Here is a 26,353-nt window from a genome sequence, read left to right as displayed (position 1 = left end):
TATATTTTTATTATTTTATTGTTTCCCTTCTACGTGGTGACTTTACCGAAAGAACCAACTATATGAATCCCTGCAGTCACGAAAGCTTTAAATCAAAATTTAACCTTCCACAAGTTCCTCCTGTTCCTTGTGTCCCACCAAAATATCCTGCCTCTCGGTCTCCTCCGATTCCCATTCTTTCCTTTTGCGTGGCTTCGTTACCGCCACCTGGGTTCGTGGGGGAGTGGGTGAGTGGGGGAGTGGGTGAGTGGGTGAGAGCGCCGGTGAGTGGGTGGGTGGGTGAGTGGGTGGGTGGGTGAGTGGGTGAGTGGGTGAGTGAGCGAGTGGGTGAGTGGACGGGAGAGTGGGTGGGTGGATGAGTGGGTGAGAGCGCCAGTGGGTGAGTGGGTGGGTGAGTGGGTGATTGGGTAAAAGGATGAGCGGGTGAGTGGGTGGGTGAGTCGGCGAGTGGGTGAGTGGGTGGGTGAGTGGGTGATTGGGTAAAAGGATGAGCGGGTGAGTGGGCTAGTGGGTGAGTGGGCGAGTGGGTGAGTGAGTGAGTGGGTGATTGGGTAAAAGGATGAGCGGGTGAGTGGGCTAGTGGGTGAGTGGGCGGGTGAGTGGGTGGGTAAGTGGGTGAAAGGATGAGCGGGTGAGTGCACGGGTGAGTGGGCGGGTGAGCGGGTGAGTGGGTGGGTGAGTGGGTGAAAAGATGAATGACTGAGTTCGCCGGTGAGTGGGCGAGCGGGCGAGTGGGTGCTGTGTGTTGTTGTGACCTGCAGTGTTTATTGATTACCTATATTTTTGTACTTTACCAGGTAATTCCCCATGGACATGTGTAGCTCTTTTTCAGACGCGGCCTGGCCATCACAAATGATAGCTCGACGCAGTGGCTCATCGTCATCATCATCGCGTGGAAACGTGGAGCAGCCAAATACGTGAATCGCGTGACGTTCAACCTAAATGTGGAGGGAACACCCGGAGAACCTGCAGAAAAAATCCACGTGGCCATGGGGAGAGAGAGAGACACCGCAAACTCCAAATATACAGCAGGCCTCAGGGGGTCGGGATCGAACCCACGACCTCCTGTACACCAGGCGAGGTAGTTAACATCTCCTAGCTACCGCGGCGTCCCAAATGGGCAAGGGTGGAACTCTCCTCGCTTAGACGAAGGGCGATGGCCGAGACTGATGACAGGCGCCGCCACACCGCGGTGAGCCCAGCCTGGTGGATGAGACGACGCGGCGCGTGTCCGGTAGAGACCCGAGTCTTCAACGCAGGTGGTTAGGGTGAGTTAGTGGGTGGGTAGGTGGGTGAGTGGGTGGGTAGGTGGGTGAGTGGGTGGGTAGGTGAGTGAGTGGATGAGTGAGTGGGTGGGTAGGTGAGTGGATGGGTGAGTAGGTGGGTAGGTGAGTGAGTGGGTAGGTAAGTGAGTGGGTGGGTAGGTGAGTGAGTGGGTGGGTAGGTGAGTGGATGGGTGAGGTAGTGGGTGGGTAGGTGAGTGAGTGGGTGGGTAGGTGAGTGAGTGGATGAGGGAGTGAGTGGGTGACTGGCTGGATGAGTGAGTGAGTGGGTGAGGGAGTGAGTGGGTGACTGGGTGAGTGAGTGGGTGAGGGAGCGAGTGGGTGGGTGGGTGAGTGAGTGGGTGAGGGAGTGAGTGGGTGACTGGCTGGATGAGTGAGTGAGTGGGTGAGGGAGTGAGTTGGTGACTGGCTGGGTGAGTGAGTGGGTGAGGGAGTGAGTGGGTGACTGGCTGGGTGAGTGAGTGCGTGAGTGAGTGAGTGGGTGAGTGAGTGAGTGACTGGTTGAGTAAGTGGGTGATGGAGTGAGTGGATGACTGGCTGGGTGAGTGAGTGAGTGGGTGAGGGAGGGAGTGAGTGGGTAACTGGCTGGGTGAGTGAGTGAGTGGGTGAGGGAGGGAGTGAGTGGTTTACTGGCTGGGTGAGTGAGTGGGTGAGGGAGTGAGTGACTGGCTGGGTGAGTGAGTGGGTGACTGGCTGGGTGAGTGACTGGCTGGGTGAGTGACTGGCTGGGTGAGTGAGTGGCTGGGTGAGTGGGTGGGTGAGGGAGTGAGTGAGTTACTGGCTGGGTGAGTGAGTGAGTGGGTGAGGGAGTGAGTGGGTGGGTGAGTGAGTGGGTGAGGGAGTGAGTGGGTGACTGACTGGGTGAGTGAGTGGGTGGGTGAGGGAGTGAGTGAATGACTGGGTGAGTGAGTGGGTGGGTGACTGGCTGGGTGAGTGAGTGGGTGAGGAAGTGAGTAGGTGACTTGTTGGATGAGTGAGTGAGTGGCTGGGTGAATGAGTGGGTGGGTGAGGGAGTGAGTGAGTGAGTGGTTGAGTGAGTAAGTGGGTGAGGGAGTGAGTGGATGACTGGCTGGGTGAGTGAGTGAGTGGGTGAGGGAGGGACGGAGTGAGTGGGTGACTGGCTGGGTGAGTGACTGGCTGGGTGAGTGATTGGCTGGGTGAGTGAGTGGGTGGGTGAGGGAGTGAGTGGGTTACTGGCTGGCTGAGTGAGTGGGTGGGTGAGGGAGGGATTGAGTGGCTGGGTGGGTGGGTGAGGGAGTGAGTGATTCGAGTGCTTCACTATGAAATCTATAGGTGGAATGATTGAGCGGGCAAATTAATGATTGCGTGTGAGTGGGTGAATGAGCGAGTGCCTGAGTGAGTGAGTGGGTGAACGAATGAGTGGGCGAGCGGGTTAACGAATGAATGACGAGAATGAATTAGTGAGCGCTGGCACACTCCGGGTTCTATGGCTACAGCACTGAGCTTGTGTGACTGGGCGCTCCGCTCCAGATGTGATGAGAGTCGATTCCAGTGGAGGGCGAAATCTGAGCGCAGCCTGTAGTTCACAGTTTCAAGCTTTGGCTACAGAAAGTCGATCCTCAGTAATCATTGTGATGACAACATGATTCACCATCACTGTGATGACAACATGATTCACCATCATTGTGATGACAACATGATTCACCATCATTGTGATGACCACACAATTCGCCATCATTGTGATGTCTAGGGTCCTGGAGGTGGAAATTCCACATTCCCATGGCGTGATCAACCCAGTACTTTGGCGGACGACCAAGTTGTTGACTTTTCACACAAACTGTTACTTGATTTATCCGCCCTTTGGTAGTGTGGGTGGGGGGGGTGACATGATTATTGATTTGAGTGACAAACTGTTACTTGATTTATCCGCCCTTTGGGAGTGTGGGTGGTGGGGTGACATGATTATTGATTTGAGTGACAAACTGTTCCTTGATTTATCCGCCCTTTGGGAGTGTGGGTGGGGGGGTGACATGATTATTGATTTGAGTGACAAACTGTTACTTGATTTATCCGCCCTTTGGGAGTGTGGGTGGGGGGGTGACATGATTATTGATTTGAGTGACAAACTGTTACTTGATTTATCCGCCCTTTGGGAGTGTGGGTGGTGGGGTGACATGATTATTGATTTGAGTGACAAACTGTTCCTTGATTTATCCGCCCTTTGGGAGTGTGGGTGGGGGGGTGACATGATTATTGATTTGAGTGACAACCTGTTACTTGATTTATCCGCCCTTTGGGAGTGTGGGTTGGGGGGGTGACATGATTATTGATTTGAGTGACAAACTGTTACTTGATTTGTACGCCCTTTGGGAGTGTGGGTGACATGATTATTGATTTGAGTGTCTCTAACAACAGCGCCAGGTTGTTCTCTGCTCTCACTGGCACTGTACGCCTCTGTAATTGCCTCATCGATCGTTTAATTACCCTTAATTAATCGTACATTGTGGGGTTTTCTATTAATCATGCATTTGTACTTAATTTAAATGAAGAAAAATTAGTTGCTTTAATCGAATATAATCGATTCCGTTTAATTTGGAAACGATTGCCCATAAGTGGAATCGATATAAATTATTTAACCAATTTAAATGTGATAGCAATCGCTTGTATTCTCGATCAATCGCGAGCTGGAATCGATTAATCATAATATGTAATCGATTAATGACATACATCGATTCGCGCCTTATATGGTCATAACCAGACACGGAGGTGCGGTGGGAAAGGAAAATAAATAAATAAACGACCGCGCCCCTGGCACGTGACCACGTGGCCCTCGCCGGTCCTCGTGACCACTTCCCGCTTTTTTCGCGGGGGGGCCGGGACACCCCCCCTCGACGTAGTTGTTTGCGCATGCGCGTTTGGTGGTGGGGGGGCGAGACCCCGGGGGGTAGGCGGGGCCCCAGTGTTAGAGTAGGCGTGGCCACATCAGTGTTGGGAAGGGCCCACGCCGGCGGACTTTGTATTGGCGTGGGCGTGGCTATAGTAGTTGTGGGCGTGGTTAGGATATTTGTGGGCTTGGTCGCTGTAAGCATGGTCGTGGCCATAGTATTTAACTGAGATTCCTATGAGAACAAAACAGGTGTTAAGATTTTGATTTAAAGCTTTCGTGACTGCAGGGATTCATATTCTTGGTTCTTTCGGTAAAGTCACGTAGAAGGGAAATAATAAAATAATCAAAATGAATGTTTTATTTTTATTAATTCCCTTCTACGTGACTTTACCGAAAGAACCAAGAATATAGGTGTTAAGATGTTAAAACACCAAACTGAAACCTTTTACAAGGAATCATGTCTGCTTTAACCACAATGCTTGTGGTCAGAATGCAAACAAAAAACATACTCTAATATTCTATGCATTAAATTTTGATTTAAATCTTTCGTGACTGCAGGGATTCATATTCTTGGTTCTTTCGGTAAAGTCACGTAGAAGGAAAACAATAAAATAATAAAAATATAAAACAATAAAATTATCACGACGTTTCGACTGCAACACAAGCAATTATCATCAGGTGTGAAAACCACAACAAGAAAATGTTTTATTATTTTATTGTTTCCCTTCTACGTGACTTTACCGAAAGAGCCAATAATAGTATATGCATTGTCTTTGAAACTGATTGGTACACACCAGAGACAGCTTTCTTTGGAGCCTCGTCTCAAAAGGTGTGAGATTCGGTTCCAAAGAAAGCTGTCACTGGTGTGGACAAATCAGTTTCAAAGATAATGCATATATTATCAGAGTATGTTTTTTGTTTGCATTCTAACCACAAGTATTGTGGTTAATGCAGACATGATGCCTTGTAACATATTTACGTTTGGTGTTTTAACATCTTGACACCTGTTTTGTTGCCAGTAAAAAGGGGAAAACCGATAATCATATTTTGGTACTGGCAAAGGAGGTCCCATGATGTGAGACTCCTATGTGACTAATAATTCCCGTTTCTACAGGGACTCCTCTACTTACGAACTTTCAGAGATACGAACAAACATGTCCATTATGTCCAGTTGCCTGCTCGGACCTTGAGTTGTAAGTTCAACCACCGCGCAATAGATGTCAGTGGTGGAATCTACATCTACAGAACGTGAAGAACCAGTGTCATCTTCATCACACAGGATATTTTACAACTTTTAAAGCCATTCGCTGTGCTTAGTGTACATGCCGTACAACATGTTTGGAATCCACAGGAGTCAAGTTGGACTCACGAACAAATCGATTTACGAACAGACACCTCTAGAACTTAACTCGTTCGTAAGTAGAGGAGTCTCTGAATAGTGCTTTTCATAAAGGACCTCAAAGCGCTATACAAGACATAGCAGCAGCATTATAATCCATTTAGAAAATTAACTAAAACTTTTCATAAGCGGAAGCGTTTGAATAGGTTCTAAGGCGCATTTATTAAATACCCACAGACTTGGAGATCCCTGACATCTCGTGCAAGAGCCTGTTCGTGTTACGAGCGTCACTGTGGAGAATATAAATAGAGAGCTGTAAACCCATGCGGTTTACCCGTATTCTTGTACAGTGTGATTTACCACTGAGCCCACCACTACATCCCTTATACATGTGTCGTGTCAACGATTCAGAGACAGAGTTTATAGGAGGCACCTTCTTTATTAACAACTTCCACTGTCTCGTCCACACACTCTCCACAGTAGCTCAGCCCAGCCTGTACACAACACGAGCCGTCTAACGCTGATGGCGCTGACTGAGATAGCCAACTGCCCTCCTTTGTAGCGCAACGTCTAGCGGAGACGTTTAGCGACGACGAGACGAGACCACTCCCAGCACCGGCAGCTCTGAGCCCCCCGCTCTCTGCTCCTTTTATGCTCTCAGCGTGGCCTGGCTCCGCCCTAGCCACGCCCTGGCCACGCCTCCCTTCTCGAAGCCCCTAGCAGGTTCCAGGGGCCTCCACACGGGGTCCTCCGTGACCCTTGCCCCAGTTCCTCCGCTCTGCCAACACCCACCGTGCTCACGCTCACCGGCGTGTGTGATGTCTGTCCACCACAGCTGCCGCTGCTGTCCACCAGCCGGCGCTATTACACTACACGTGTAAACAAACACAAAGACGTAACATTACTTAACCACCCGCCAGTTTTTCTCGCTCACATTAATGTTCAAGTCACACTCGTCACAAAATGAGACTAGTTTGGAATCTTCAGTTGTCCATACCGTGTCAACCTATCCGGTTTACCCATGTTCTTGTAGAGGCAAATCGAGTTTTCAGGTCCATGCGGCGTACAGCCGTTTCAATACGGGCAAACAAAACATGTGTATGTTTGTTTGCGTTTCTCCCTTGTGATTGGACTTTGTAGGATGAACGTTGAGATTTATTAGGGCACGGGGTGACCAAAAGCTCTGAGTTGGTCTGTAATAAGTTTAGCACCAACAAGGGGTTGACAGGTTTGTAAATAAGCAATATCGCACCTCCACATATCCGTCTATCTCCACGTGAACGTACTTCCTCCCGGAAAAAATAAAAGTACGGATACGTGAAGGAAAATAAATTTATTGTCATGTATATTCTCCACAACGACGCGAATGCTTATTGCAAGATATGTATTCCTATATAATTTGGTGCCAAAGTCGGACCTCATAGTGTAGAGAGAGATCCTTGCCTGTGACATCTAGCAGTTCACCAGCATTGACTCAAAGCACGCTGCACTGCTGATGGCACACTGAAAGTCGAAGTCGGTTCAGAGCTTTCCCCGAGTCAATGCAGCGCTGCGAGGATGTGTGGCTGATGGGAATGCGTAAAGACGCACTTTTAATATTTAATGAGGAGAGACAAGTACAAGTACATGTATATGTGGTGTTTTAAGAGATGTATTCTTCCTCGACCTGGTATGCAGGAGGTCGGGGGTTCGATCACGACGCCTGCTGTAAATTTGGAGTTTGCGTGTCTCTCTCCCTGTAGAGATGTTAACTACCTCGCCTGGTGTACAGGAGGTCGTGGGTTCGATCGCGACCCTGCTGTATATTTGGAGTTTGCGTGTCTCTCTCTCTCCCTGTAGAGATGTTAACTACCTCGCCTGGTGTACAGGAGGTCGTGGGTACGACCCCGACCCTGACGCCTGCTGCTGCTGTATTTGTGGAGTTTTGCGGTGTCTCTCTCTCCCTGTAGAGATGTTAACTATCTCGCCTGGTATACAGGAAGTCGTGGGTTACATCCCGACCCTAACGCCTGCTGCTGTATATTTGGAGTTTGCGGTGTCTCTGTCTCTCTCCCTGTAGAGATGTTAACTACCTCGCCTGCTCTACAGGAGCGCGTGGTTTCTATCAAGACCCTGACGCCTGCTGCTGCTGAATATTTGGAGTTTTGCGGTGTCTCTGTCTCTCCCCGTGGTCGTGTGGATTTTTTCCCCGGGTCCTCCGGTTTTTCCCTCCACATTTCGAAACATCACGCGTTTAGAGCATTTAGATAATTTCGCTGCTACAAATGTCCAAATGATGGGCCACTTTGTTGAGCTGTCATTTGTGGCCAGGTCGCTTTTGAACAATAAGTGAATAGACATCAGTGTGGCTTTGTCTTGTCGGATGTGGGGGGATGGTTTAGTTGGATTTGAATGTTTGGGTTATTTTTTTACCTTTCTTGTACTTTGCACTACTATCGTCTGTATTGTTTGTTGTTTGTGACGTTCTTATCCCGTGCCCCTACTGGGCATCTGCGGGGAAAAAAAGAGAGCTTTATTGCTCATTGGATTTCTCCTGCAGCAGAAATAAATACTCTGATTTTAATAAAAAAAATGTAGTGGTGGTCAAATAGGCGTGGCCTGACTCGATGGGCGTGGCATGCGTGTCGGTGGGCGTGTCCGGGCTGTCGCTGGGCGTGGCCTGGCTCAGCCTCGTCTCCTCCGGTCTCGCCCGAGTCCCCGGTTTCCCCTCAACTCATCGATAATCCAAGCCATGTCTCACCAGACCGGCATAGTCGGTAAGGCGCCTGGCTGTGCTTCTTTCTCTTGCTCCTCTGTCTCCGGCCCCCGGGTCCCATTCATTTTCCTCCGTTAAATCGTCCCGGCTTCAATCTCCCCTTCAAGGCGTTTCCCGGGCGCCACCACTCTCGCCTGAGTGGCCCCGCAGGCTTCACTCGGCCGCGCTGTGCAGGTCGCGCCGCCCGGGTTTCTCCCCCCCCCTCCACCACCACAACCCCCGGCTCCCACCACATCAGCAACCTTTGCTCAATCCACTGCTGGATGATTCCCCAGCGCCACTTTTGTTATTTTCTTCTAGCAGCTAAGCGGCGTGTCCGGTTGGAGCTCTCTCGATTCGAAATTGAAGCCTCGTTCAACGAATGAGACCACTTTAAAATCACGGTGCCGCGCGGTAATTGTTGCGCTATGCAAACCTCTCCTGCCTGTGTGTTCAAGTTAAATTCATTCGGGTATAGCCCTGTGAGCCATGGGGCTCTCGAGTCGGGTACAACCGCGACAAACTAAATATGAACAGAGACGCATCTTAAAGCGACGGCGCGTGTGGTAGTTGTGTAGTAGTTATCGCAGTGTTAGTCCGCCGGTGTTTTAATGAATGAGGGCTCGTTGAACGCGACCTTAAAGCGGTGAAATGCCGCGGGGTTTTTGTTTGTACGCTAGAGAACCTTGCGCGGGACTCCGGGTGTATTTTTTATTTTTTTTAGGAAGCTCTCCCTTGCTCACTTTGGGAAGTCTAAACCCGTGAATTACATTTTTTGATTGGCATCTTGTGGGGAGGGAAATCCGTGTTTTTTTTAATCGTGTGTGTATATATACAGTATAAAATGTGTACACGCTATGCAACCGTTTGTTAACCTGCTGTTTTGGATGGAAGGAACCCACCCATCCCCCGCCCCCCCCAAAAAAAAAACTGGCAGTCGTACGGGACGTTTGGCCATACTTCACCCCGCTGGTCAGAGCGGGAAGGGTGGGCGGGCAAGACCCAGAAACGACTCGCCACTGATGTTAGCCGTGGTCGGGGATTGAACTTGGTCGACCAGCGCAAGCCTCTGGCGTGTAAGACGCCCAAGACTTTTGAAGCTTTGGAACCCGCATTTAAGTTCTCAGCTGTTATCGATTTGTGTTTTTTTCCCTGCTATCGTTGCGCGTACAAAGTGTTCGTCAGAAATCTCTTTCAACAGACTGATTCCTTAGGTAAAAGTTAAACAAAGGTGATGCTTGAGAGAACCCCCACCCCTCCTCCTAAGAGATACCCGCTTGGATTTTGCACCTTTAGACAAGGAAGTGGAGCGAACCCGTGGGCCCAATATAGCACGTGCTGTGTCAAAATGATGCCACGTGCTGTGTCAAAATGATGCCACGTGCTGTGTCAAAGAAGAGTTTAACTTGAATCAAAATGTTTGTTTATGTCGGTGGAATCCGATGAGCTATAAAGCTCTTTGGATTCCGATGAGCTATAAATCTATTTTTCCACATGTGTACAGTCGGTGCGGGTAAGAACGTTACAGAAACAAACAATTCTCAAGCACGCCGCCACTCGCTATGTCAGAGAAGAGTTTAACTTGAATCCGAATATTTAATGGCATTGGTGGAATCCGATGAGCTATAAAGCTCTTTTTCCACATTGGCTTGGGCAGGACGCGTCACGATGGCTTCAAGGAGACGGGGGATGCGTCTTGAAAGACGGGACGCCCCAGGAGACGACGGAACGATACAATTACGTCTTGGGATAGGCGGCAACTTGGGGAAGTTGGGGATGGGGGGGGGCTTCAATCCAGCAGTGGATTGACCATGGCTCGTGTTGATTTATTCGCCGCGGAATGAATGAATGGAGGCAAGTGGTAGGGGATTCATAGAGGCTTTTACCCCTTTCTGGCAATAAAACAAGTTCTGCTAAGATGCTGAAACACAATAGGTATATTTTGCAAAAACAAACATGCTCTGATAATGTATGCAACTGATTGGCCTACACACCAGAGCCAGCCTTCTTCATCTGGCCTTGTCTCACCGGAGAACAACGCGAAAAGGCGAACAGTAAGAGACAATCCAAGAGGCAGTGCAAGAGACGCAAGACTAGTGGCAGCCGCCCATCCGAGATGATCCTGGATTCCCAGGTGTAGCCAAGTGTTATGGCCTCCCGTCCAATCACCAATGGCTTGCACGGAAAAACTAAAATATGTTTTTAATAAATCGTTCCATTGTAGGACCCGCGTCTAAATGAGTCTCGGGACTCAGTGAGGGTTGTTCCTTGTATGTTGCAGTACAAGACGTTGAAGTCGACTTTATTTGTTTCACCAGTGGGGACAACTGAAGATTCCTAAATAGTGTAATTTTGTGACAAGTGCGTACATATCAACCCCTTAGCAGTGCCTACCTTATTACAGACCAATTCAGACCTTATTGGTCACCGCGTGCCCATATAAATCTCAGGTTCATCTTACAAAGTCCCGTCACAAGGGAGAAACACAAACAAATGGACATGTGTTTTTTGCCCGTATTGAAACGGCTGTATGCAGTATGAACCTGAAAACTCGATTTCCCTGTACAAGAACACGGGTAAACCGTATGGGTTGACAGGTATGGACAACTGGAGGTTGCAGAATAGTCTCATTTTGTAACAAGTGTGACCTGGGCATAATGTGAGCAAGAAAAACGGGTGGCTGGTTACGTAATATGATTTCTCTGTTTGTTACATGTATAAGGGATGCAGTGCTGGGCTGAGTGGTAAAGCACACTGTACTATGAACCCAGCCTCCTGAGTTCAATTCCCGCCTGGTCATAACTCCGATCGTTAGTGCACTGCGCTCTGAATCCGGAGACCTGAATTTGATCCCCGTCGTGGCTGACATTAGTGGCGAGTGATATCCGAACTGGTCCTGGACAAGTCACCAAGCTCTAACTGGTGAAGTATGGTTAAAGAACCCCCAACTCTGCTTGGGACAGGTCTTCATCTCGCAGTGGCCTGACAGAGGAGCTGTGCATTATTACATGAACATTCTAAATCATATTCTTGGTTCTTTCGGTAAAGTCACGTAGAAGGGAAACACTAAAATAATAAAAATATAAAACAATAATATTTGTATTATTTTAGTGTTTCCCTTCTACGTGACTTTACCGAATGAACCAAGAATATGAATCCCTGCAGTCACGAAAGCTTTAAATAAAAATTCTAAATCATGTACAGCAAGAATTTATCGCAAATACAGTGTGATCCCATGACGTGTTGTCAATCAAAACACAGCTTCTGCGACGGAAATGTTTAGAATATATCGTGGCTGTTGTCTGCTAATAATGTAAGTTCCCGCAGTGATAGAAATGTCATGCTTAGAAGCAGTGGCGTAGTAACGACATTGTCAGCTGAGCTGGGTGCGGCAGTCGGTCAGGTAGAGTCCAAATATTTGATTGTCTCACACGGACGCACCTTGGCTATTATTGTATATCGCGGGCTCCCCTTGCCCGAATCACATCGTCAAGCTCACGGTCTCGAATATTTAACGCTGTGGGGGGACGCTCCGTTTTAAACAAGTGTGTGTTGTTCCTTGCCAACTGTTGAAAATAAATCTCATGGTGGTTGTCAAGGGGGCCCCCAACTCGTAGCTGTGACCACCGGGGTGGGGAGGCCAAGGCACGCACCCCCTGCCTGCCTCCACGTGAGCTTCGCTACTGCTTCGAACTGTTTATTTGACCTGTCATTGGTCGTGTGCTGGGCCGTAACTTGCTTATTCATAAGGCAGCCGTCACAATGCATCATTTTGGATAATTTATCCATAAAAGCCTCATCGAGTCTTGAGACTTGATGTCATATTAGTCCTGCAGTGGGATGTGTTTTGCAAATTCATTTTGAATGAGTGTTTTGTGTGTACGAGGAAACCTGGGAACTCAGATAAGATCTCAGACACACGCGGGGACAAAAGACTATCATAACGATTGGCATGTAAAGCAAGGCGCAGTGCTATTCAGCATTCAATGGATGGACATTTTTTCAACTTGGAATTCACAAGGATCCATACGTATGGGTTCGTGAATACACTTGCTGAACTGGCCTCCTCGCAGCTTACTAGAGGGTTTGTAGTTTTCACAGATGTCTGCGCGGTCCGCCAACCCTTGCTTCAAAGTGGCATTTTGCAGTTGTCATGCCATCATTTCTGTGCATCATTAGCTATGCTGCAGACCAAACTATTAAAACTATTCAACTATATTTTTATTTTACCAGGTAAGGCCCCACTGAGCTATAGAGCTCTTCAGAAGCGACCTGTCCACAAATGAACGTTCAATGAAGTGGTTTATCATCGTGTGGGCATTTCTATCAGCCAAATGCTTTAAACGCGTGATGTTGATAATTATAAATGTTGAGGGAAAAACCAGAGGACCCAGAAAAAAAATCCACATTCACGCGGGGTGAAATGCAAACTCCAAATATACAGGCCTCATGGTCAGGCGAGCTAGTTAACATCTCCTAGCCACCGTGATAATGATGGGAGAGACAATCTCGGAGTATATAACAGGCATCGTCATTGTGAGGATTGAACCCCACAACCTCCTGTATACCAGGCAAGGGTATACAGGAGAGAGGGTGGAACAAAAGTGAGACGGGAAGAGGAACAAATGGATCAGAATGAGACTTAAATAAGTACAGTTAGTGGGCTTGAGCAGTGAACGTCACGGCTCGTTGGGATGATGGCCAGTCGTCAAGACTAATGAGGTCACAATTCTATTCATTAATCGATTTTGGTTACTGCCTTCGTGGGTATGTGGCTTTCGGAGTCACGTGAACTAATGTACAGCACCCACGCCCACGGATCGACAATTTACGTGGCGACGCTGCACTGACGGCGCTGCACGAGCAGAAATAATTAAAAAAAAACTCAATACACTGAGCGAAGATCCTGGGGCCGGCCCAGGACACGCTGCTGGCGGGACGATGTCGCTCGGCTGGCTCGGAAACGCCTGGGAATTCCCCAAAAAGAGCTAGAGTATGTGTATAGTGTAATAGTGTAGTATATAGTGTATAGTAATGTATAGTGTAGTAGTGTATAGTAGTGTATAGTGTAGTAGTGTATAGTAATGTATAGTTGTGTGTAGTGTAATAGTGTATCGTAGTGTATAATGTATAATAGTGTAGTGTATAATGTATAGTCGAGTAGATTAATGTACAGTGAGGGAAAACATTATTTGATCCCCTGCTGATTCTGTACGTTTGCCCACTGACGAAGAAATGATCAGTTTATAATTTTAATGGTAGATTTATTTGAACAGTGAGAGACAGAATAACAACACAATCCAGAAAAACGCATGTCAAAAAAGGTATACATTTATTTGCATTTTAATGAGGGAAATAAGTATTTGACCCCCTCTCAATCAGAAAGATTTCTGGCTCCCAGGTGTCTTTTATACAGGTAACGAGCTGAGATTAAGAGCACTCCCTTTAAGAGTGTGCTCCTAATCTCAGCTTGTTACCTGTATATAAGACACCTGTCCACAGAAGCAATCAATCAATCAGATTCCAAACTCTCCACCATGGCCAAGACCAAAGTGCTCTCCAGGGATGTCAGGGACAAGATTGTAGACCTACACAAGGCTGGAATGGGCTACAAGACCATTGCCAAGTAGCTTGGTGAGAAGGTGACAACAGTTGGTGCGATTATTCGCAAATGGAAGAACCACAAAAGAACTGTTAATAGCACAGCAACGAAGGAGAGCCGTTGACTGGAACGTCACCCGTTATGCGTTTCTCCTTTTAAGGCGGTGCCGCCGACGAATGTGTCGAGTTTTTTATTTGTCATTAGTTGCAAATTCAAAATAATATTTAGATTCGCGCTCACACAATAGCACGCCTCTATCGTGAGCCTTAAGAATCGGCGTTTAATCGATGAATCGCCCGTTAACACCCCGGCAAAATTGGCCTTGCTTTTGGCTGCGTTCTATCGCGAACCGCAACATTTTCTGATCGCCACATTTTTCTCCGTAAACGCCGCTCGCTGCGCCCCGCCCTCCCCCCCCCCCCAAGCGTTGTGGCTTGGAGAATAATAATAATCATAAAAATACGCATTGTTAGTTCCCGCGGGGAGTGGGTTGCCAATCTCGCCGGCGCTGCGGGCGACGTTGGATCCGCGATAGACGACGTAAAAAAACTGGGCCGTACCGCGCGGGTGGGCGTGCGGGCACGCCGTGCCAAGCCCGGGCATAGTAGTCCTCGGCGGGTTTTGTTTTCTCAGCGTCTGTGGCTTTCCAAGACGAGTCCCTCAATTCCTTGTTTTGGGGCAGCCCTGCGGAAGTGTTGCAGCCGCGTTTCACAATATTTTCAGCATCGGCCTTCACGTATATCCATAATGAAGGTGTTTTGGGTTAGATCGCGTGAACTTATAAATGTGTCGTTAAACCCGCCACCGCCCGACACGGCCAATTAGTAACGTTTGTCACGTAAACAGAACGTGGTCAATTCGTTACTAGTACAGCACACCGGTGTGTTGGAGACCAAGGCCGCAACATTTACAATCTGAATATAAACTGGGGGAATCGGATGAGCTATAAAGCTCCTTTTTTCACGGATGTCCAGTTTGGCCGTGATACGGTCGACACGACGACACGTCATGCGATGGAAGGTCCGTGAATTTAAGGGAAGTAAATGAAAACTATTAAACTATTTTGTTTTAAGCGATGAAACTATTTTTTTCTCATCAGGCAAGGCCCACAGAGCTATGTAGTTCTCCTTCAGAAGCGTGCTTGGCTCTCGCGTATGATAGCTAATCGAAGTGGTTTATCATCACGTGTAAGTTTACAACAGCCAAATACTCTAAACGCGCGACGTTGATTCTAAATGTGGCGGGGGAAAAAACCGGAGGACCCAGAGACAAATCCACGCGACCACGGGGAGAGACGCACGCAAGCTCCATATATACAGCTGGCGTCAGGGTCGGGAATCGAACCCGCAACCTCCTGCGTATCAGGCGTGGGAGTTAACATCTCGCCACCGCAGAGCCCCAAATGGGCAAGGGCGGGAGTCTTGTTGCTTAGGCGGAGGGCGATGGCCGAGACTGATGACGGGAACCGCGAGCAGGAGTGCGACCACCGCGAAGATGGAGCGGTGAGATCGGTTTACGTGCGGGAGCGAAAACTGGAATGAACCACGCACTGGATCGTGGCCGGTGGTGGCGTCGGTGGCCTGGGAGGGCCATCATCCATCAGTGGATAGACAATGGCTGAGGGTGACGATGGTGGGGAGGGCCCACGCTAGGCGTGTCACCCGTTTTGCAGAATGCATCTCAGTTGCGAAAGAGCCAACGCAATGATTCAAAGTTGTGTATAAGAGGGCGCGCATCAAAACTGAGGGTAAGCCGATAGACGACTGTGGGAAGTACCGTATTTTCCCGCATATAGCCCGCATGCGCATATAGCCCGCATGCACATATAGCTCACATGCGCATATAGCCCACATGTGCATATAGCCCACATGCGCATATAGCCCCCAGCTCTGCCGTCGCCGGTAAACAAAGTGCGCCCACTTCAAACATCGTCGTTTAATTGTACAAACAATTCGAATAATTTTAAACGTGATAACATGCTCAATTGTAGTGTGAGTGGTTTATTCAGCAGTGCTTTAGTCAAAGGTAAGTGTTGCATAGTGGATAGTCCTACCATGAAAAAATGTAACGCGTCATGACATGTCACACGTGTAAAAATATTTTGTGATAGCCCGCACCTCCATATACCCCGCAGGGTCTTGTTTTGTTTGTAAAAAGTGGTATACCCCGCGGGTTATATGCGGGATAATACGGTATTCGGACACTGCCTTCTTGCGTAGCTGACGGCGTGTGCGTTATAACCATTAGCATTGGTAAAGTTGCAATGATAAAATGTTGTGCCCGTCTTCACGTCCTAATGTATGTACATATGTTGAACTTCCTTCGCACCGTGCGTAGCCACTCGCGTTAATCGGAGGTGCAGGGGGAAGGTCAGAAAGCTAAACACAGAAAGCAGTTCTCAAAAGAGTTTTCAAATCTAGATTAAAAGTGCATAGCTCCAGTGGCTTCCTAATATCGGAAGGGAAGAGCGTTCCAGACGGCCGCAGAAGCTCACCTGAAAGCGCCACGCTGTGCGGTGACCACTGTTTTGTTCGATGGCCAGCAGCCAAAAGCCGCTGCTGCTTCTGCTGCGAGGGTGACCGGGAAAAAAGATGATGAGCATCAGGAAGAAAGAAGGAGAGCTGGGGAGGAGGCGGGGAAGTAATGACCGGGCCAAGATGTCAGCGATGAGAGGGGTGGTGATGATACTAGACTAACTAAACTAAACTTTTTATTTCACCAGGGTAGGCCCACTTTGCTGCGATATAGCTCTTTTTTAGAAGCGACTTAGCCACAAATGATTGCTCAACTAAGTGGCTTATCACGTGGAAATTTATAGTGGCCAAATGCTCTAAACGCTTGACGTTGATTCGAAATGTGGAGGGAAAAACCGGAGGACCCGGATAAAAATCCACGTAACCACGGGGTGAACACGCGGACTCCAAATATAGAGGCGTCAGGGTTGGGATCAAACCCTCGAACTCCTGTATATCAGGCGAGGTAGTTAACATCTCGATGATGAGAGAGGAGGGAAGAGAGGGAGATGGAAGTAACGAGCTGCGGTGAGCTACACAGAGGCGCTAAATACGATTAGATTTCATTTTGGTAAAGGTACCGGGCGAAGAATCCTGATATTGTGAAAATTTATAGCGTGTCAACACATGCAAAAGAACAATGCAGACGCATATCATTCACCTCTAAATAACCCTGACCTTGTGATAAACGGTCCGACCAGAAATACGCATTGCGTGCAGTGAGTGAGTGTGTCTGTGTACGAGTGTGTGTCTGTGTTTGTTGCTGGGGAGCGGTGGCGCTGTAATTAGCGTGCTGCCCTACGAACCCGTTGACTCGCAGCCAACACAAGTGACGATTATCTGAACTGATCCTGGACCTCCCCTTGGACGACTCGGCCTTTTAAACCGAGTACCTTTGTGCGACGTGTCAGCATCAGCGCTGGGGAGACAAATGCGGATGGGGGCGTGGTTTTTGCTAACCTCCCCCTCATGTGCTATGCCGGCCTTCATAAGTGCTCGCTAACCGCTTGCCCCAACACTGTTGAAGGATCTTTGTCCACGTGTGTACATCATTGCAACCTGCTGGTTCACAGGACTAGTGTTGCAGGATTTGTAAAATGCTGCAAGTTGTCACAGTGGAGAGCACAATTGGTGCATCTGCCAGTCATCTCAGTCGGTCAATCCATGGCACCCGGGTCTGTTCCATGACCTCCTGCCAGCGAGCCTTTGACACTTCACGTGATGGCCTCAAGGTGCACCTGGCCTGGCACAAGTGCCGTGGTCGACGTCACGTGGTGTAGCGTTTTGTGCGCTGCGCTACGAACCCGACGACCCGAGGGCGATTCCCGCTCATGGCCAAGACCAGTGACGATTATCCGAACCGGTCTTGGGCCTCCCGTAGGTCGACTCGGCCTCAAATGAATACGCAGTGCCATGTGTGAACATCGCCATTGGGGAGACAAAGGCAATCAAGCGTGGTGCTGGCCACCCACCCCCTCGTTTGGCGTGCTGGCCTTCATAGGTGCTCGCCAACAGCACTTGCCCCAGCGGTCTGTGTAAAACTGCACGGGGGATCTTTGTCTTTGTGCTCCAGCGTCCCAGGACCTGCGCGACTTCTTGGGGCGAGCACGCGGAGGGGACGTGCGGTTGATCAAGATCGCCATCGACGATGGTTCGCTGCCGCTTCTGCACTCATTCCTCGCTTCTTCAGTGATCCATTCACTCACTCATTTGTTGAATCGGCCACCTACTCATTCATTCATCTACGCCAGCGGTTCTTAAACCTTTACTGCAGCCTTGCACCCCCTTTGGTTCTCAATTGTTTTGAACAATTTATAATGTTAATAAATACATTGGGTTTGATTAAACAAAGTGGGTTGTAACTTACTTTGTTACAACAAAGTAAGTTGTAACCATATTCTTGGTTCTTTTGGTAAAGTCACCACGTAGAAGGGAAACAATAAAATAATAAAAATATAAAACAATAAAATTCTCACGACGTTTCGTCTGCAACACAAGCAGTCATCATCAGGTGTGAAAGCCACAGCAAGAAAATTTGAAAAAAGTGGCGGTTATTTTTAACGTTAGAACCATGGAGAGAGATTTGACAGTTTGTTCAGATGGACGAGTCCATCTATGTTCGGAAAAGAGGAGGGGGGAGACGAAAATAATGGATGTGGTCTGAAAGCCACCGTAAGCGTGAACAATCAATTAAGACCCGAAATGGTTTATCAAATTCTTCCAATGATTGCTAAACCAGAATCCATCTTCTCGGTTGAAATTCTCTGTTTGTATATGTGGATAGCCTCATGAGAGATTCGTTCATGAGGCTATCCACATATATCCCGAAATTTTCTTGCTGTGGTTTTCACACCTGATGATGATTGCTTGTGTTGCAGTCGAAACGTCGTGATAATTTTTTTGTTTTATATTTTTATTATTTTATTGTTTCCCTTCTTCGTGACTTTACCGAAAGAACCAAGAATATGAATCCCTGCAGTCACGAAAGCTTTAAACCTAAATTTAAGTTGTAACTATGATTAATTTGTGTGTTCGATGATTTACCTTCTAAAAAAAAAACCTGGCCATGTCTCGCACCCCCAGGGGGTGGCGTGCACCCCAGGTTGAGAACCGCTGACCTACGCACTTGCTCATTCACTCATCTACTCAACTCATTCACCTACTCATTCATTACCCGAATTCGTTCGTTCATTTGCGCATTTATTAATTTAGTCACCGAATCACTTCATCATCCATTCACTCATAAAATAAGTAAATGTTTGATTAATTTTAGATCGTGTCGTTCATGCAATTGTCCTCCCACAATCGCTGAGTAGGAACCACAGACACAGGAGCTGGCAGGCTGCCAGGGGGTGAGCCGCCGCCAAGCTATAGCTCTGCAGTTCTCTACATATTAAGATGTTTTCGGCCAACTTAGTGAGTGTTTATATTTCATGTGGGAGGGAGGCAACCGGAGCACCTGGAGAAAACCCACGCCATGCGAGGGGGCAACGCCCTATCCCCGTACAGAAGGCACAGCAGATAGTGCCAGTCAACACCTTGCTGCATCGCATTCTCCTGGCGAGCCAGAGTACGGCACCTCCTCAATGCCCAGGGATAGAAGGGAGCTTCGCATCATCTGTGCGTGATCCATCAACCCTCGGTGCTGCCTCTACTGCGGCATTGGATCACGGGCGACGGCCACGTGCAGCAGCGACAGCGTGGCCACCAGCCGCTCGTTGGCTGCAATCGTTAATATTGGACAACCACCCCTGCCTTGTTATAGGCAGACGGAACGTTTAGTGCCATCAACCTTCGGTGCACCACCGTGGCGAGATGTTAACTCCCTCGCCTGGTATGCAGGAGGTCGTGAATTTGATCCCGACCCCGACGCCTGCGGTATATTTGAAGTTTGCTTGTCTCTCTCCCCATGGTCGCGTGGATTTTTCTCCGGGTCCTCCGGTTTTTCCCTCCACGTTCAGAATCGACGTCACGCCTTTTCAGTATTTGTCTGCCGTGACATTTCCACGTGACGATGATAAGCCTCCTTTGTTGAGCCATCATTGATGTCCACGGTCGCTTCAGCAAAAGGCCTACAGAGCTCAGTGGGGCACTACCTTGTAAAATAAAAATATTTATTTTTGTGATTTGCTTACCTTTGCTATACATTGCGCTTCTGTCGGCGTCGTTGCACTGCCTGTTGTTGTCGTCGCTTTCTGACCCCGGTGCCCCCTATTGGACATCTGCGAAAAAGAGCTACGTAGCTCATCTGATTCCTCCTCCACCATAGATAAACATTCTGCCTGTGACAAAGAGCTACGTAGCTCATCTGATTCCTCCTCCAGCATAGATAAACATTCTGCCTGTGACAAAGAGCTACGTAGCTCATCTGATTCCTCCTCCACCATAGATAAACATTCTGCCTGTGACAAAGAGCTACGTAGCTCATCTGATTCCTCCTCCACCATAGATAAACATTCTGCCTGTGACAAAGAGCTACGTAGCTCATCTGATTCCTCCTCCACCATAGATAAGCATTCTGCCTGTGACAAAGAGCTACGTAGCTCATCTGATTCCTCCTCCAGCATAGATAAACATTCTGCCTGTGACAAAGAGCTACGTAGCTCATCTGATTCCTCCTCCACCATAGATAAACATTCTGCCTGTGACAAAGAGCTACGTAGCTCATCTGATTCCTCCTCCACCATAGATAAACATTCTGCCTGTGACAAAGAGCTACGTAGCTCATCTGATTCCTCCTCCACCATAGATAAGCATTCTGCCTGTGACAAAGAGCTACGTAGCTCATCTGATTCCTCCTCCACCATAGATAAACATTCTGCCTGTGACAAAGAGCTACGTAGCTCATCTGATTCCTCCTCCACCATAGATAAACATTCTGCCTGTGACAAAGAGCTACGTAGCTCATCTGATTCCTCCTCCACCATAGATAAACATTCTGCCTGTGACAAAGAGCTACGTGGCTCATCGGATTCCTCCTCCAGCATAGATAAACATTCTGCCTGTGACAAAGAGCTTCGTAGCTCATCTGATTCCTCCTCCAGCATAGATAAACATTCTGCCTGTGACAAAGAGCTATGTGGCTGGATTCCTCCTCCAGCATAGATAAACATTCTGCCTGTGACAAAGAGCTTCGTAGCTCATCTGATTCCTCCTCCAACATAGATAAACATTCTGCCTGTGACAAAGAGCTACGTAGCTCATCGGATTCCTCCTCCAGCATAGATAAACATTCTGCCTGTGACAAAGAGCTATGTAGCTCATCTGATTCCTCCTCCAGCATAGATAAATATTCTGCTTGTGAAAAAGAGCTACGTAGCTCATCTGATTCCTCCTCCAGCATAGATAAACATTCTGCCTATGACAAAGAGCTACATAGCTCATCTGATTCCTCCTCCAGCATAAACATTCTGCCTGTGACAAAGAGCTATGTAGCCCATATGATTCCTCCTCCAACATAGATAAACATTCTGCCTGTGACAAAGAGCTACGTAGCTCACTTGGGGACCTTACCTGGTGATAAAAAATTAAAATAATTTGGAAAGCGTTGCCAGCTCCGACCAGGGGCTGATTTCTGTGGCCACCGGCCACGCTAATGACGCGCCGCTCGCGCGCCACCAGGCACAGAGACGCTGGTGCTGGCCGACGAGCGGCGGCCGGAGCAGGCGTGGGACGCGGAGTACGACGCGCTGGTCCAGTCGGTGCTGGAGCCCGAGCAGCCGTGCTACCTGCTGTACCGCCTCGACTCGCAGAACCCGCAGGGGCACGAGTGGCTCTTCATCACCTGGTGTCCCGACAGCTCACCGGTTCGTTACGCACGCACTGCCAAACAGTGTACGTACCTTACGTAGCCAACCGTGATAATGATGCAGTTTATAGTGTAGTTTATAGTAGAGTTTAGTGTATGGAGGTCGAGCGTATAGTGTACTGTATACTGTAGTGTCAGTTTAACACGTAGGCTTTCGCGACCAATATTATTCATAATAAAGGTTTTTGGGTTAGATCGCGTTATTTATAAATGTGTCGTAACCCTCCACCAATTCTAGATTTGAAACTTTCGTGACTGCAAGGATCCATACTCTTTGGTTCTATTCGGTAAAGTCACGTAGGTAAAAAAATAAACTTTACCGAATAGAACCAAAGAGTATGAACCCTCCACCACCCGACACGGCCAATCAGCAAAAAAAGTGTCACGTTGACAAAAGACAAATAGTTCACTACTTTAGCCCACCGGTGTGTTGAAGAGTGAATCCACAACATTTACAGTTTGAGTACGACGTTTCGCTGGTAATTACATCCAGCATCATCGGGCAATTCGCCAGAATGGTAAAGCCCTCGCTTGCTCCCGGTCTTAAATAGAGCAGCAGGGTGATGTCATCATTTAACTCATTTCAGGTGCAGTGATTTGAGGCGGGGTGGGGGGGGGTATTGTAATTATATAATCGATTAGTAATCAGTCAATGGTTATGATTAGTAATGAGTTGTAGATTAGTAATTAGTTGTAATGTGTGTTATTGTGATTATATGCTACGTTAGTAATCCGTTAATTAGTATGTGTTTCCCCTATAAGGAATTGTAATATGTATTATTTAATAATACGCTTCAAAGCCGCACTAAGCCTGTAGCTGTCAGAGCGATTAAAGTTATTTCTATTCCTCTCAATTTCAATGGATTCTCTAATTAGTCTATGCCAGTAATAATTAGTTTTACACAACACTTCAACGTTATCAAAATCAATTGGGTGTCCTTGTTGACAAGCATGTTCTGCCACTGCCGACAGTTGTGTTTGAGATAATTTAATATTTCTTTGATGTTCTTTTAGTCTTATGCTGATATTACGTCCCGTCTGTCCAATATAGCATCTGCCACATAAACAATTAATCTGATATACACCTTCTGTTGATAATTTAGGTAATGCGTCTTTAATGCAAGATACTAGTTTTTGAATTTTGTGTACTGTACCAAATCTTACTGTAATGTTTTGCTTTTGTAGTGTATAGCGTCGTGTGCAGTCTATAGTAGTGTAGTGTATAATGTATAGTAGCGTAGTGTAGTATGTACGCAATCATGTGTAGATGGTCCCACGTCTAGGGTATGCATACACAATCATGGGTACGCTTACACAAGCATGGGTATACATACACAATCACAGATATATGTACACATTGCAGGTGTACATATACAATGACGGGTTTATGTACATAATCACGGGTACGCTTGCACAATCACAGGTACTCATACTTAGGCACACTTACACAATTGCTGGTCTATTACACATGCACACACACGCATCCATTGTTATAGGTGTAATGACGACTTGACACACTTCTCTTGAGATTGCACTTTATTGAAGACACGTTCACTTGACATCAGGCGGAGACCCTAGTGCAACAACCCCGAGTCTCTCGCGCATCTCCCTTATATACCAACACGAGGCCACGCCCCCCCTCTCGTTCATTCTCGCTGACTCTGGACGCTCCGTCTACCGGCAGACTCCACCGTCCGCTTTCGTCGCCTGATCACGCTCCCCTTCTCGATGATTCCCATAGCCACCAGTCCCTTCGCACTCACAACTGATACCCCTGTCATTACCTCCCGTGGCCACTAGTCCACTCACACTCTAGGCTGACTCCTCTGTCATTACCTCCCGTGGCCACTAGTCCACTCACACTCTAGGCTGACTCCTCTGTCATTACCTCCCGTGGCTACTAGTCCCCTCACACCACAATGCAGGTTCTATTGCCATTACATAGGTACACAATCAAACGCGATCGTGTGTGTACACACACACACAAGTACAAAGATGTCACCCCGCCCTGTCCCCCACCCCGCGTGCCGCCCCCTCTTAGGTGCGTCAGAAGATGCTGTACGCGGCGACCCGGGCCACGGTGAAGAAGGAGTTTGGTGGAGGCCACATCAAGGAGGAGCTCTACGGCACAGAGAAGGTTGGCAAAATCACCGCGACCGCCCCGCGCCACGGTTATCGTGGACCTCCCGACGGTGATCCGCTTCCTTATTGTTCTTCTATTGCTGCTGCTACCGTGGCTGCTTTTTCCCCGTGAACGTCCCCACGCGCCAATTCCTTATAGACCAGACACTGACAGCCTCGTCTCACCACCACACTGCGGGTCACGACAACTCGCTGATTCGCACTCGCTCACCCACTCGCAACAACAACAACTGCCGCTCGCCACTAAATATCTGCGAAGTCATCAAGGCGCTTGTGCCAGGCTCCGCTAGCGGAAAGTCAAGGGACAGACCCAGGTGCCACGAGTCGATGGACTGAGATGACTGGCAGATGCATTATCTGTGCCCCCTACTGTGCCAACTTGCTGCGTTTTAGCTGCCCAGCTCTCCGCTCATTGTTGTGAGCGTCGCTTCCGCCTTCCGTTGTTGTTGGAGGGTGACTGCCTCCAACTGCCCAGTAGCATCCTTCACGAGCCTCCTCCATAGAGGCCGATCTTGGTACCGCTGGTACCAGTCTTCGGCAAGTCCACTCAGCTCCAGATCCTCCCGTACCGTATCAGTCCATCTCTTCTCCAGCCCGTGTCGTGCCCATTTAGCCCCCTCTATCTGGCCAAACCGAAGCTACTTGGGCATGCGGTGGCTGGGCACAACAACACACCCACCCATTCATTCGCACTCGCTCACCCACTCGCAACAACAACTGCCGCTCGCCACTAAATATCTGTGAAGTTATCAAGGCGCTTGTGCCAGGCTGCTTCCGCTTTGAGGCCACTTGAAGTTGCTTAGGCTCCGCTGGCAGGAGGTCATTGGAAAGACCCAGCAGCTGCCACGGGTTGACCAACTGAGATGACTGGCAGATGCACCACCTGTGACCCCGACTGTGCCAACTCGCTGCATATTAGCCGCTCAGCGCTCCGCTCCTTGTGAGCGTCGCTTCTCTGCCCTCCGCTGTTGCTGGAGGGTGACTGCCTCCCCAAAGACAAAGATCCCCCATATAACCTTTAACGGACTGTTGGTCCAAGTGCTGTTAGCGGGCACCTATGAAGGTCAGCACGGCATACGAGGGGGTGGGTGGCCAACACCACGGTCGGCCCCTTTTGTCTCCCCAGTCGCGACGTTTACACATGACATCAGGTATGCATTTGAGGCTGAGTCGACCTAGGAGAGGCTCAGGACCAATGCAGATATTCCTCACTGGTGTTGGCCACCAGCGGGAATCGAACTCGAGTCGCTGGGTTCATAGCGCAGCGCACTAACCGCTTCGCCAGAGCCTCCCCACACCGACACACACGGACACACACGGACACACACGGACACAGACACACACACACGTGTTACTTAGGCTATGTACACATTCATTGTCCTTCCCCCGCACCTCCGATTAGCAAGGTTGGCTATGTACGGTGCGAAAGAAGTTCAACATACAGTACATACAAAGACTTACACAGAGACCCACAGACTCACACACTTTACACTATACACTACACTATTTTACACTACGTACGGTATGAAAGAAGTTCAGCGTACATGCGTACATTGTTGAGCAGCAGAGATTGGGAATGCACAATCAAAATGCCTCCGGGTCGGTTTGTATTGGCTCTTCAAGTAATTGGTTACTTGCTGCTGACTGGCGGTCGTACGAGCCACTGCTGCTCGTGATGGAACCGGTGTGCGCGGGGGCGTTGCAGGCGACGTTCCCGGCTCGGTGTGTTCTGTTCGGCGCTTTCCAACGCAAGTTGTTGAGAGCGTTTATGCGTCAGCTGTCGGTCCGTCTGTGAAAAATAAGAATAGGTGTTTAACCTTTCTAGCAATAAAACAGCAGGCGTTCAGATGTTCAAACACCAAATATAAACATTTTGCAAGGAATCAGGTTCACATGAACAAACATGCTCTGAAAATATATGCAATTGACTTTGAAACTGGCTTAGAGCAGAGACAGGCGACTTCATGGCCTATTCTCACCAGTGTCAGACCAGAGAACAACACCAAAAGGCGAACAGCACAAAGGCAATAACACACGTATCAGATCACTTACAGCGCGGGGTTAGAAGCTACGTCATTGGACTTTGTATACCTTGTCCCTGTCCGTAAGCAGGGGTGGGGGTACGCGTAGGGTATGTACGTTGAACTTCTTCCGCCGCCGTACGTAGCCAGCCGTGCTGATCTGAGGTGCGGCAGGAGGGGAGGGTTGTCGCACGCTAACTCTCGTAAAGGATGATCCAATCCGGAACGAAGCCTCAATGTGGGGTCGTGCTGCTGCTGCTGTTCCACTGGCGACGTCGATCCAAGCGTTGCCTTCATCCTGGGGGACGTGAGCCAGGCAAACGTGTCCACTTGTCGGCGGTCAAGCTAGCCCGCAATAGAAGCTTTTTTGGGGTTAGCTGGCGTAAATATAAATGTGGCGTTAAACCACCACCGCCGCCACCACCACCTCGACACAGCCAATTAGTAAGGTTTGTGTCACGTAAATAAAAACGTGCCAATTCATTGCTAGTACAGCACTAACCGGTGTGTTGCAGAGTAACACCTGCAAGATTTACAATTCCTGTATGACGTTTTGCCAGTAA

General features: G+C 48.6%; 1 protein-coding gene across 1 annotated transcript; it reads left to right on the top strand.

The window, feature by feature from the left end:
- Window positions 1-8,074: 8,074 nt before the first annotated feature.
- Window positions 8,075-23,896, top strand: LOC142930569 (twinfilin-2-like). The gene is made up of 4 exons (XM_076073421.1): window positions 8,075-8,226; window positions 17,893-17,970; window positions 21,441-21,625; window positions 23,669-23,896. Exons 1-4 carry the CDS (start codon window positions 8,088-8,090, stop codon window positions 23,879-23,881), a joined length of 615 nt encoding a protein of 204 aa, XP_075929536.1. The 5' UTR covers window positions 8,075-8,087; the 3' UTR covers window positions 23,882-23,896.
- Window positions 23,897-26,353: the final 2,457 nt, after the last annotated feature.

Source organism: Petromyzon marinus, chromosome 42 (genome assembly GCF_048934315.1).
Source record: "Petromyzon marinus isolate PM22_M1 ecotype Great Lakes invasive population chromosome 42, UKy_Petmar_22M1.pri1.0, whole genome shotgun sequence".
Lineage (NCBI taxonomy): Eukaryota > Metazoa > Chordata > Hyperoartia > Petromyzontiformes > Petromyzontidae > Petromyzon > Petromyzon marinus.
The sequence above is the reverse complement of the archived record's forward strand: the minus strand, read 5'-3'. Positions and strand labels throughout refer to the sequence as shown.

Bases quoted from the DNA above. Each gene is read 5' to 3' on its own strand.
- LOC142930569 (XM_076073421.1), top strand. From the start codon at position 8,088: ATGCGTGTCGGTGGGCGTGTCCGGGCTGTCGCTGGGCGTGGCCTGGCT. The intron at 17,971-21,440 runs GTTCGCTGCCGC...GCGCGCCACCAG, and splicing joins CAAGATCGCCATCGACGATG to GCACAGAGACGCTGGTGCTG. The intron at 21,626-23,668 runs GTTCGTTACGCA...GCCCCCTCTTAG, and splicing joins GGTGTCCCGACAGCTCACCG to GTGCGTCAGAAGATGCTGTA.